The sequence below is a fragment of the Xiphias gladius genome, chromosome 7 (genome assembly GCF_016859285.1).
Source record: "Xiphias gladius isolate SHS-SW01 ecotype Sanya breed wild chromosome 7, ASM1685928v1, whole genome shotgun sequence".
NCBI lineage: Eukaryota > Metazoa > Chordata > Actinopteri > Istiophoriformes > Xiphiidae > Xiphias > Xiphias gladius.
The window spans coordinates 19,735,096-19,748,694 of record NC_053406.1 but is presented as its reverse complement, the minus strand read 5'-3'; the positions used below and the strand labels follow the sequence as shown (position 1 = coordinate 19,748,694).

At 41.3% G+C, this 13,599-nt stretch overlaps 1 protein-coding gene across 2 annotated transcripts in view; it reads left to right on the top strand.

Annotated features, from left to right (window-relative positions):
- The window catches only part of dph1 (diphthamide biosynthesis 1), a 54,080-nt gene extending 43,295 nt beyond the window's left edge, over positions 1 to 10,785 (top strand). The window contains exons 8-11 of one of the 2 annotated variants that reach the window (XM_040131262.1): positions 724 to 824; positions 6,609 to 6,687; positions 9,214 to 9,348; positions 9,742 to 10,785. In XM_040131262.1, coding sequence (XP_039987196.1) covers positions 724 to 824; positions 6,609 to 6,687; positions 9,214 to 9,348; positions 9,742 to 9,822 — 396 coding nt within the window. In that variant the 3' untranslated portion in view covers positions 9,823 to 10,785. The remainder of the gene's footprint in view (positions 1 to 723; positions 825 to 6,608; positions 6,688 to 9,213; positions 9,349 to 9,741) is intronic. The other variant, XM_040131261.1, reaches the window with a different exon arrangement.
- Positions 10,786 to 13,599: the final 2,814 nt, after the last annotated feature.

The following is a 13,599-nucleotide window of genomic DNA, read 5'->3' as shown; positions in this document are numbered from 1 at the left end:
GTAGCCTTAAGGTTTATGATTTTACCCTTCATGATGTCTTGTGGAGTACTTCAAGAGAGTGAGAGCTGAGTGAGACCTCTCCTACAGTTTTGAGCTCTGGGTAAAGAATGAAACAATGGGATTCTGGCCATGTGCACCCAAACTGAATTTCCTTCAATGCATCAGGGCACATAGTAAAAGGTTGAGGAGACAGAACATCCATAAGAAGGTTGGAGTAGTACTGTTGCTCTTTTGGGAATCTAATCCAGATGTTTCCCTGTGGAAACATTTGGCCTGAGCCAACGGGACAGAGACCCAAAGGGAGCCCCAGAATATGGTACAGGGATTACACATCTCAATTTGGCCTGAGAATGCCACAAGGAGCTGGAGGACATGGCTGAGCTGAAGGATTTGTCTGCTACCTTCCTTAACTTGCTCTCACCACAATGTAGACTTGTGTAAGCAGAAGAAAATGGAGGGATGGATATATGAGGCTTCAGAAACTGAGAGCTGGATAAGATAGTCTTTCTGCTAAGATTGAAAGTAGAGCAAAAACTTTGGGATGACCGTAGATAGGATTACTTAGTAAGTATTGTATCTGTGTGGGTGGAAGTCATGGTCTATGTGATTTGCAACTTATCATTGGATGCAATGGAGTTTCACAACCCTAGAGAGAATTGTGTTTGATGTTTGGATTTCCAACCTTTCCATTGGTCCATTTACTTTACTTCTTTCTCTTTCTAGCACCTGGAGTCAAGGCTTCAGTCACTGGGCAAGAACTTCACTCGAGTGCTGCTGTCTGAGATTTTCCCCAGCAAGCTGGATCTTATGCCAGATGTAGATGCGTGAGTATTAAGATACACTCACATACACTAACGCACACCCAAATTAGGCCATGTGCTATTCATTGTATAAGAACTGCTTGGCTGTGGCAGATGAAGTAAAAATGATGGCCCATCTACTCCTAGCTTTGCAGAAGCCAACCCAAATTTTGTTAACTCAGTTTTTGCTACAGAACATGAATGCGGAGAACAAATCAAGCAGCTTATTTAGGGTTGTGGCTGTAGCTGGTTTTTTGACTGATCCAGTCGCTTGCAAAGACATTTTGATACATTCGCCACGACAACACCCCCCGATGCTTTTGAGCCATACCACAATGCATGAGGCATTATGGGGCAAGGCTAGGATTCTCCCTTGTGCAGTATAAGTTTACCCTTTTATTTTTTTTACTGTAAAGACTTTAAGAGCCTCTTATACGTTTATTTAATAGGTTTCCCATATTCACATGCCATTGCTTCCTGCTACATAAAAGCTGAGATTACTTTCATTGTCTTCTATACGTCATTAAAATACTTCTTCCTTTTTCTCACCTCTCATTTCCTGATTCTTAATCACCTCTTAGTCTTTTTGTTATAAAGAAGTGGTCATTTATCTTTCACATTATGGATCCTGGCAGAGCTACTATGATCAACAGCAAGTAGTCACCTAAAATTTTCAATCAACAAAATTTGCAATGTATTCTGTAAGCATTATTGCACACATAATTGCGGAGTCAGCATAATTTGCATGTGCAATCTATAACAAGGAGCCTGCAAACAGTAATTTAGACTGTACAGCTTCGTAAACAAAATTGGCATTCATGTCTTGGTAAGATTTCACAGTTTTGCCTTTGTAGCAAAAACAAATAGACCAGCGTAATGAACTTAGACTCTTGACAAAGTTTCCTCATCTTTGACTCACAGGGCATAGAAAGATGAATTTTATACACGAATAATCTATTAAAGTGCTTACTTTTCACTCTGTGCTTTCACAACAAGGTGAGAGTATAATAAAATCTAAAAAAAATAAATAAATTAGGCTTGCCCTTGGTCAAGATTTTTTATTTATTTATTTATTTTACCTTTAGGCTTCAAATTCTATTTTATCATCTTACCATGATTTTAAAAACATGTTGCCTTACCTGAAACCAAGGAAATTGTGAGCACATCTCACATAAAATACACCTAGTCATTCCCCTATGTACTATGAAAATTATTGGTGAAGTGTGATGGTATTGATGCACAGGTAGATCACGTCATTAATACATGTTCCTTATAATCACAGTGGCACTGAAATATGCTCTGCCAATTAATGCTGTTTTCCAGCCCGGCAACACCCATTACTGTATTCAAAAAAATGAACTCCTCAAGTCCCTTCAATGAAATGTCAAGTGCTCAGGCTTCGAGCTGCAGTTTCTCTAATTTATCTGACTTCAAACCAGAAGAACAGAGGTGAAGATGGACAAGGGTTTAGAGCGAAACTGATGTGCAACAGCTCAAGTCACACTCACACGAGTAGAGGCGCTTACACAGTCACACACATACAAACCCTCCTCACGCTCCCTCCGATTGGCCTCTCACTGTGGAGTAATGAGAGGTGTGATGTGTGAGGGAGGAGTGGGTGAGAGAGGGGCAGAAGGTCTGTGAGAGATTGAGAGCGAGTGTGTGAGAGAGAGAGAGAGAGAGAGAGATGCAGAGGTAGTGTAGGGGGCTGTGTTTGGAAAGCGAGTGATCATTGTAAAAGCAATTTTTATCTTTGTTTTTTGGCTCTCCTCTTCAGACTGACGTATGAGTGGAACTCCAAAATTATGTAAGTCAGGCACGATTCACCCAACCAAAACAAACCCTCATTACAGACCTAAAGCTTTTGAACAAGGTCTGTTTCAGTAGCGTTTATAATATTCATCTCAAGAAAACCAAAACAAAGAATATGCATGTATATCAGATAGGATTAACTATACGCTTTTATACTCAGTTGCCAGTTTATTAGGTACTCCTAGCTAACTAACTGCCCTGTTATAAATCCTATATCGTGACAGATGTTTCTAATATTTAGTCTTCCCTCATTTAAACTAATGGGCTGGACAAAATATTAGAAACACCTCTCAATTTAACAGAACACAATTTAATAACATCACTAACTATAGGCGCCAAAATGACCATAAAGTTGAATCAGAACCTCCCTTAAATACAACTAGAAACAAAAACTGAACATTATAACCACATGAATGTAGAATCTATTGCAGGGCCGTTGTATTACACTGCATTAGCTTTAGCCAGGTGTACCTAATAAACTGCCGACTGAGTGTATATACATCAGAATGCGCTGCAACAGCAATTTTGTCGTTGTACTATTGAAGGCTCGGGCTGGGTTTCATTTGAAAAAATTCAGCACTAGTGTCAACACAATACCTCTTCAAAGAATAAGAACAGTAAGAATCTGAGGAAGCATTTGATGCCAGCTTTTAGTCACTGACAATTTTTGATTTTTTTTTTTTTTTTTTTTGATACCAAAAAAGTATGAAAGTTCAGTTTCCAACTATATTGGAGACCATTACATTTATTCATCTTAATGGTGTTTTTGTAAATGTAACATTAAAAACATTTATGTGACATAAAAGTAACATTTTTTTAAAAAAAAAATGTTTTTTAGTGTTCCTTAATGAGTCTAGGTTAGAGCTGAAAGTGGACATTGAAGGTTCACTTTGGAAGACATAACATACTTACAACATTGTTTACATCATTAAGCATAGGTGTTTATTCAAATGAGATTAGACAACAGTGGGTAGATTTCTTCTGCTAGTACTTTGGCATTTCATTCTTTATCAGCCGCTTCATTTTTTCTCTGTTTTATTTTTTCCCTCACTGCTCATAATAGAGAAAAGAGGCTTCCTACATGAGGCTACAGTAGACATTACAAACCACCAGTTGGTTGAAGCTGTGTTGAATATAGCTATGTTGTAGGAGGAATAGAAGGAACGAGAGAGGGGGAGATTGCGCAATAGACAGCGGGGAGGTAAAGGACGCATTAGTGCTCAGTATTAGCGGACACAGCACACTGTACAGAGCCCACCCCCAGGCTTTCTCTGTCATTAGCCACACACATACTCACTCATATAAAAAGAGAGAGGCACTATTAGCATATGCTCTTAAGTGTGTAATTGGGCTGTCCCCAAGCAGGTTTTAAACTATTGTACAGATATCTGCACCCCACACACTAAACGCAAATGCCACCCAGTGCATTGCAGCCTTTTATCTTTCTGTTTCAATTTTCATTTTTGACTAGATTGCAATGAAATTGTTTGTTTTTAACTCAATTCAATTTGCCGTTAAAGGTGAACACTTTCCATTCTCCTGCAGTGCTGAAAGGTTAATTGTTCTTGCTTCTGGCGGTTCAAGACTGAGAGTGTAATTGAAGCAAAGCCATGCAGGTGGAGGTCCTCCTAACAGTGTCAGGATGTAATGGGCCACAGCAGGTAATGCAGCGAAGCCTGGGCTGGAGCTCATATTGCATAGTAGCGCTAAATGTCATGAGGTCTTACCTTTATATAACACAGCATAGTCCTCACCAGTCCTGCATCCTGGTCCTCTAATCCTTATACAATATGTCTCTTTTTGTTGAAGGGTTCTACTTTCCACTAAAGTAAACAGATTCTTTAGAGAAGGACTGGAGAGACAAGATATCCATCAAACTTTTATTAATTCATTCTTTATTTCATTTAATCCTTGCCTGGGAATGTTTTTGAAGTTGTGAAACAAGGCTCAACTGCCAGAGAAAAACCCCTCCTCTTTCCTCCAGCTCTCTCTTTGTTTCACTGCACCCCATGATGTTTGTGCTCTACTGTGCTGGCTAGATTTAAGACCACATAAGGGCTGGAAATACAATTTGGGCAGCGTTTTGGGGGCAATACCTGGCTTGGCACCATGTATTTTACTGAACTGCACCATTCAGTCAGTCTCTGTGCTAATATTAGAAAAGTCCTCTCCGGCTCTGTGTGCCAATCAACTATCTGCTCCTCAGGAGGGATCCTCTCTGCCTCCCCTTTCATGCTTTCTGTCTTAGCTTCCTCTCAGACCCTCCTCTCACTGCTAGCCCCAAGGATTTTGTCTCGGTGTCCTTATTAATTACCCTCCCTCTTTTAACCACTCCGAGCATTCTTTTCACTTAATTCTACGGATGTGCACATATATAGATACACTATACACAGATGTGTACATGCACTTCTGCTGTATATATCTACTCACATTCATCTGCACGCACACATGCAAACTGTCAGACTTTCCTCCTGTAATTATTTCCTTCTTCCTGTGTGTATGGGCTAAGGCGGTACTGATACATGGGCAGTGTTTGGCTAGGTAATGGGCTCCAGTTATGAATAAAAGCTGATGGACTTAAAGGTCATATTTCAGATTCCATTTCGCCATCTAAACTCAGCAAAAAATAGGTCGGAGGAGATTGGTGCTTGGTGCAAATATCTCTGACTCAGCTGGCTCTCAAATTAGTGGAATGAATAAGAATTCACTCTTTGGGGGGAGACATTAAAAAAAAAAAGTGTTATTTGAAAATGAGAAAATGCCATGCGTTTGCCCAGAGGGGGTATAATATTTCTGTGAGAGAAAGCATAGTGGAGCAAGATTTAATGGTGCAATCAGTTTTGCAGTTGAGAAACTGTGTGAAAGTTAGAAAATGAAGAATAGACAGATGGGGAATTTGACGCAGTAGATTAGACATGAAAGTATTCAAGCGATTATCGCAAGAGTTTTTTTTTCTTTTATGTGGTTTCCATCTATGCCTCTGCACTCTCTTATACTCCTTTGCTTGAATCTCAAACAGGTATATTCTTATTGACATTTTCCTACTGTACATCCAGCGTTATCTCCAGGGCTTTTATATGCACTGCAGCTCAATTCATATTTGTCAATATTTCTGACGGAGCTCTATCATTAGGATTAGGGACAAGGGAGGGTCTGCTCCCTCAGTGGAGATGGAGCTGTGGATAGTATTGATCTCTGAAAGCTAACCCCCGTAGCCCCGGCAGCCTCTCTCCGTCTCCATTTTCCCATTGTTCATTTTTCCCTCCAGCTGTTTACATCCACGCCCTCCTCATTCCTCTCTCACGCATTTTCCAGAGTAAACACTTTGCTCCCTGCCAATCTTCCTCCTCTCTACTTCCCCTGTTCTCTCTTCTCTTCTTGCTTGTGCCCCCCCCCCCCGTTTGCTTTTAGTCTCTATCGCTGTATAACTGTGTCGTCCCCTCTCTTTTTTGCTCACCCCCCTCCCAAAAAAACACCCACCACCACCACCACCCTGTCTGCCAGCTATGTAGGCTACCTCCGTGGAGACCGGGCTGGTGCGCCTTTTTTATTCACACTCACCTATCCTCTTCTTCTTTTCTTTCACTGCATTTCCTCTTTTTTTCACCCCTGTTCACTTTTTTCTTTGTTTTTCTGTTTATGCCTTCTGCAACAAAGCCTGCCCCCTCCACCGCCACCACAGAATCTTCCTCCCTCTCTTTTCAGACTCCCTCTTTCACTGGCTGGCTATGCATTCAGACAGTGTAGCGTGGCTGTCTTTAGAGCTGTTGCAAATCAGGACAGATCTTTCCAACAGATGCTGGAGTCAGGTGGAGGGAGACTCCCTTCTCGACCCGTTGCATCACATATCAACATGCAGCATGGAGTCGCAGATGTGCCCTGCCTGACTAATAGGATCTTGGTCTCTCGCCCTCTCTGACTGCTTCTGTTTTACACATTTGTACTCAGTCATGGATGTACATTTGAGTACAAATTTGTACCTTGTGTTTCCTGCAGGTGGGTCCAGATTGCTTGTCCACGCCTTTCAATCGATTGGGGCACAGCCTTCTCCAAACCCCTGCTGTCTCCATATGAGGTAAGCATGCACCTTATAGTCTCTAAGAAAGATCACAGCTGTCACTTGCTTATCAGAGGAGCCTCATGCATTGCACGCACACACACACACACACACACACACACACACACAAACCTTCTGCCAGTCCACAGATCCCTTAACAGATTTCCTGCTTAAGCTTTCATCAAAGTACAGGCGATAGGGAAACTACTACAGTGTTAAAGTGTCGGGAAGTGTTGGGAAGGGTTAGTGAATTGGTATAGGTCTCATCAAGGCCTGCTTGTGCTGGATATGGAGAAGCACACCTCCTCCTCTCCAACCTTCTTTCTCTCCCTCTATCACTGCTATAAAGCACACCAGCACACAGACGCATAAAACCGCGTGAGCAGCAGACTAGTTCCCCCTACTGGCTACAAGAACACACAGTCCCCGCTCTTGCAGTTGTCTTGTTTTTTGTAAAGGGAGAGAGATACATCGGACAGCAACCCATGAAGATCCATTTCAAAGCAAGTGTTTGTTTGTGTGCCGCTGCAGCTGGTGTAGCAACAGGCAATCTTTGTGATGGGTTTGGCAGTGTTATGTGCGATTATGTTACTTTGTTACTGGTCAGGTTGGCATTTGATGTTAACTATTAATTAATTCAATGATTTTCCTCAAAGGTGTGCTGCTGATTTGAATCCTGGTGAAAAGGCTGCAAGTCTTGAATATTGGATTTTGATTTGAAATGGTTGGTGTTTTTCTCCAACTGCGCATCTTTGTGCACTGCTTGTGCTGCACATATGTTTCAGGATCAGGCCATTAAGAATAATGATAGCATTCACCTAAGAAGAAAAAGTGATGATTATTTTGTTTTGTGTTTGTGTTGTTTTTGTGTCCTGTAATGGCGCATTTGAAGTCTGAAATTCCCGTTGTAATGAGGAAAGCAGCAATCTGTTTTCTTAAGCCCTTTGTGCTACAGCTCACTTTGCTCTCCCCGCCAGCTATTTGGGAACAATGTCTGTGCATTTAAATAATTTTCAGCTGCACTTGTGTGAATATGTGTGCTTATGTGCGGTTGTGATAAGTCTTAATTCACCCCCATCTCATACCTATGAGTGTTATATGTCTCAGAGCACTGTGCTTTTCACTGTGGCATTTAGAATGAAGATGAAGAGGAAAGAGATGGGAGGGTGGAGTGAGCAAGGAGAAGGTTGGAGGGTGGGGGGGCAGCAGCATTTATTTTCAGTGCGTCTCATGTTATATTTATAGTCAATAAGACACACTTGGCTCTCCTGTCAGAGCAGGGATTAGCAAGAAAAGCTAGCTTCCACAGAGAGAGGCAGTTGGTGTGAGAGGGGAGAGGAGGAGAGCAGTGGGTAAAAGCTAGAGAAATGAGAGGCGGGTGGAATAAGGACAGAGGAGAGGGCTGTATCAGAAGGATGTTTGGGGAAAGGAAAGACAAAAAATATGACAATGAAGGATTTATCCCAGTATACAGTTTGTTTGATTAGGAGGAAATACTATGGGATTTAGTTTATCCATTTATTGTATTTTTAATAGCTGGATATGAAGGAAAAAAAGTTATGTTATTATTTTGTTATACCTGAAAGACACATACACAGAAATCAGATATCTGCTACATATTACCTTTCTTTTATCCTTTAATGTTGCTTGTTCGTATGAAGCTATAAAAACATGTTTAGAGGGATTGTTGTAGTCCTGTTTCTATGAAAAGATGCAGCCAGTATGTAAGAGAATACTACCTTGTCAGTGTTGGTACACACCATGCTATCAAAAAGAACAACATCAGCGGCACACAAGCTGTGTAACAGTGATGAATTATTTCCCACTAGAAGAGAGGTTTCATCACGTTGGAGCTACATTTTGTTACTTTTGAACTAATTTCTCCAATGGGACAAATGGCTTTTTTTTTTGGAATTTTATAACATTAATATGACTTGTTTTCTCATCATATTTCCATACATTATCTAAATCATCCCAAACTACATGCAGCTAAGGGTAGCTCTTGACATCTGAATAGTTTGAAAGATGGATGGCTGTTTGGATAAATTAATAAGTGAACAATCCCACAATTTGTTCTTTCATTCAGCACGTTTGTTTATTCATCTGTTCAGTCATTCAGCTGCTCATTCTTTCATTCACAATCAGTATTCACAAGCACTTCTCTTCCATATGGAGCAGTCTGCACTTAATGTCACAGCACTGTCATGCAAGCACTGTTGCTCTCCTCTAGCAGCTGTTATATCATGCAGTGCTGCTGCATAGGGATAACATGACAACTCTGCCTGTTATCAAAGCTTAACATTATGACACCTGTCTTGTCTGTATAGTCGGTCTGTCGCGTCTTCTCGTCACTCGGTGGTTTCGCGCAGCTGGTTTGCCCAAAAAACTCCAAATCCAGTACTAGATAACTGGAAAAAAACAGCAGAATTGTGTACCATAGCACCTCATAGGGTGCTGGTATTGCATTTTTAGCTTGTCAAGTTTCTTGTTCTTTTTTCGTTTTTACACGATATGTCATTATCTGTCTATCTTTCTATCTCTCAGGCAGCTGTGGCTTTACAGGAAGTAGGCTGGAAGGAAGTCTACCCCATGGACTTCTACTCCAATCAGAGCCTGGGGCCGTGGGCACCCAACCACCCTGACAATCAACCTGCGCGGCCCACTCGCAGACAAGGCCAGGTGAGCAGGGTTGGGAGATGAAAGAATGAATGACAGAGGAAGGAGAAGGGAGGGAGAGGGAGGGAGAAGAAAAGCTGGTAAAGGGTGAAACCACACTGTATTCGGCATGTGTTGGCTGGTTTTTATCAGTATATCGCCACACTGACACCCAGTGGCAAAATGACAGCAGGACATGCATCTGGATATCTCTATTAAAGGCGTGGTTATGACCTTGACCTTGATGTGCATCATAAATTTTCTCATTTATTTAAAAAATAAAAAATATATTCAGTCAATTGCTGCTTTGTGAATGCGCGCTACAATAGCCATATTTCTCCATATTACCACTAATCTGTCTGAGGTAGGTACTGTCACTATTCCAAGTGTTAATGCTATCCCACTGCCTGCCTGCAGAAGCAAGGCTCACGGCCAGCTCTTCCTACCAAGCAGTGTGGGCAGACCCAGTGCACCCCCTGTGGCTGTCATGGGGAATAGCACATCACGACCAGCGCTGTATGTGACTCGTCCCGTGCCTGCCAGTGCCTCTGCCTCTGTTAACGGCTGGAGGGAGGTCAGACCAGAGGAGGAGAGCGGATATTTGTCCAGACAGTCTATGAGCAAGCAGAGCTAAAGCCCTGGGAGCCCTCAGGCCCTCCTCAAATGGATTACCAGCCATAAATAATCCCTCATTTTACAGCACAGCAGATCAAACCAAATTCATTGCTCTCATTCACATTTTTGGCATGAATTCTGAGCTCAAAATACTGTACATGCAACAGAGAGAATAGCTTTTGTGTTTGAGCTCACACATGTTCATGTGAGTCAAATCTCTATGAAAGCGCTGCTCTCTGCGTAGGAATTGTGCAGGAATTCTTCCCGCAAATGGGAATTGTGTGGGCCTTTCTTTAATTCAGACACGGCTTTTGTGATTGTTAGAGAGACAGAGCACGCGAGATGACCTTGAACACGTTGTATGGAATTAAAGTGTCTGTTAATGTGGGTTGCTTTAGACAAACGCAATCCACTTGTCCTTGGATAAAGCACTGCATTTTGGTGTACATTCAAATAAGTTTCCCCTTCATACTCTATTTCAAAGATAGTCACAGATATATTGTATAAAGCACTTTATTTGATGTACATTACTATACGGGACTTTTCACACGAGCACTCTACTGAAATGTATATAGTAAAAATGTGATAGATTATGACAGGACATTGTTTCTCTTTCTTGCTTTTCTAGTTGAACTCTGAAACAATAAATCAGAAATGGAATCCTGCTTTTTGTGTGAGTGTTTTTCATAAATGCAGTGCTGTGCTGAAGCAATGAGCCTATTTTTAAGGCTGAGGAGTATGAGTTCCTAGATGCAGGCGGTGCTAGTCACGACTGCTCTCCATCCTCATTGTTTATTGATGGAGGAGTCTGTCAATAAATAAATAAACACTATTGCTGTTTGGCTGCCACAGAAGAAACTGATTGACAGCAGCATACCATGGCCTCGGCTGATCCCGAGAACTTGTGAACCTTCCCCAGGTTGCAGCACATTGTCTCAGGTGGGTATGAGCTTCTGTGAGTTTTGTTTTTGCCTGCAAGTACGAGGCATCTCTGGTCAGATCCTCTCTCTGCTTTCCACTATCGTATCTCCTTGGCAACAGAGACCAGTGTGATACAGCCCATCCCGCCAGATGTCCCATCTCATGATGTTTCACGCGTGTCCGACTAGTGGCTGTTATTTTGAAGAGCTCAGTAGTTGCTACAGTAGTGTGTGATGTACAGCGGTCAAGAATAAATTATTGGACAGCAGAGGTATCTCCCAGCTGTTTGATTTATTTTTTGGCACACTGTATCAAGAGCAAGCGGGAAGAAGATTGATAAATCTTTTCCCTCCATCTAGAGTGCAGTTTTTAATCTCACAGCCTAAAGATTTGTTTTCCTTTAAATATTACAGTAGTAAAGAGGATTTTTTTTCAAAAAATGTTCTCACTGGCAAGACATACCCTTTGTGTGATATGGTCAGAAATTAAACTGTTTTGAAGTCTAAAGTCAGATAGAGCCCTTATTTCATTGCTATAAGAAATCTCGATACTTTGATGTACTCAACTGTAAAATATTTGATCAGCCAGAACATTAATATGTAAATATATATGTATATATGTATGTGTGTGTGTGTGTGTGTGTGTGTGTGTGTGTGTGTGTGTGTGTGTGTGTGTGTGTGTGTGTGTGTGTGTGTGTGTGTGTGTGTGTGTGTGTATGTGTGTGTATATATGTATTAGTATATGTATATGTATGTATGTGCTTATATATGGGCGTGTGTGTATATATATATATATATATATGGGCGTGTGTGTGTGTGTGTGTGTGTGTGTGTGTGTATATGAGCATATGTGTGTGTGTGTGTGTGTGTGTGTGTGTGTGTATATACACATATACACGTATGTATGTATGTATATGATCTGATACTGATCAGTGTATCTGGTATGTGTCAAATTGTATTAAACAAGTAACGTTTCTGTTTGGCAGATCATGTTCATTTATCGTCGTGGGGATCAGATTGAATATATTTAGTTTTGCGTGTATTATCTGAACAATACATTATAATTCCTATTCTCACTCTCATTCTTATTGCTTATTGTTTATTTGATGATTGTAACCTTGGCAAATACTCTCTCATAGATCTATGTTAAAAATTATAAAATAGAGAAATGTTTACTCTTATAATTCGTAACATACATAATACAGTTATGCAAATAATTGCTACCATTTATAACAGTATCACCATTAAACCCATCAGAATAGAATTATCTAACAATCAAACATATGGCATACCAACATTAAACAAATGACTGACCTGCATAAATATAATATTTGAACTTCCCCACGTCAAGTCAAATGCTTATTTTACAGGCTTGTCTTCAAGAACAGCCTCTTCGGTTGCTTCTTTAAACATATGTTGTTAAATTATTGCCACATTAACTATTCCTGTGAAATAAAATCAGCTTAGCTAACCCCCTCTGTGTAAAATATAGAAAAAACAAAATGGTGGAGTTGCACCAAACCTCCTGAACTATAAAAGTGAACTGCTGAGAAGTTGTGTGGAACACAGTTACTTGATTCGGCTCATGGAAGCAAACTAGTAGGGGAGTTAGACCTGAAAATTAATGACGCTGTGATCCACAGATCTTTTTTAAGTCTGCCAGTTGCAGACAGACGGCTGCATGAGTCATATAAACCCTAGTCAGTCTAGCCCGCTCTCTGATTCATTACCAGCCATGCCAACCATTGAGTGACCACTAGGTGGTACTGTTTGTATAGCTTATTTGCATCCCGTGAGGCATTCAAGTCACACAATGTTCACTGTAGAAGGGGCTTCGTTGGGCATGGCAGCATGTGTTTGAGTGCGTGTGCTTGGCAGAGTGCAAATACCCAGTGTGCGTTTGTAACTGGTGTGTGCAATTGTTTCCAGATGTGGTAGGAATGTGACTCCGCTCTCCTTCATCCTCCTTGGCACCCCGTCCCTTCCCTTCTCCCCCTGCACCCCTCCCGCACTCAATGCGTTTGCCGTCACACTTCCTTCGCCATCAGCACCCAATTTCCGATCCTGAGGGCACAGCTCGCCACAGAGAATTTGTGACATGCTTGTTACGGCCGCTATAACTTTGCAGGGGTCACGGGTTTGAGCCTGTGCTTAGCATAACAGGTGCTCAGGTCACATACTGCTCACAGTGATATCGATATACCCTATCTGCATGGTCAGCTGGTTGGCGTTGGTGCCCGGCCCTTGTTTGCGTAGCCTACAGCAGTAAGCAGTGATGTGAATCAAAAGCTGTCGATTAGTGCACCCTACAAAAACCACACATCATCAAAAATCCAGAGGAGTTGATTCAAATGCCACATTTTCTAAGTACATATGAATCATTTCCCTGAGTTAATGTTTTTCTGTGGCTTTGTTTGCTACCTGTGCGCACGAACAAAACTGTCAGCACCTATGATGTATTTAGTTGTTTATTTCTCTGACCAGGGAAAGGCTGAGTCACGGCAGTCTCCCACTGTCCCCTCCTCTCTTTCATTGTCACTGACCCTGCCTGTTCAACCTTCCTGCATTTCAGGCATGTTAACATTTCCCCCATGCTAAGTAAATGCATTAACCCGAGCTTTTATCATAGTTTAGCATTCATTCACTTCTCATATGTTTGTTATTATAACTAGGCTTTTCAGTCCAAAAGGCTAACCAAGCATAGATAGAAAAGACACAAGTTTTGAAATATCTTTTATGA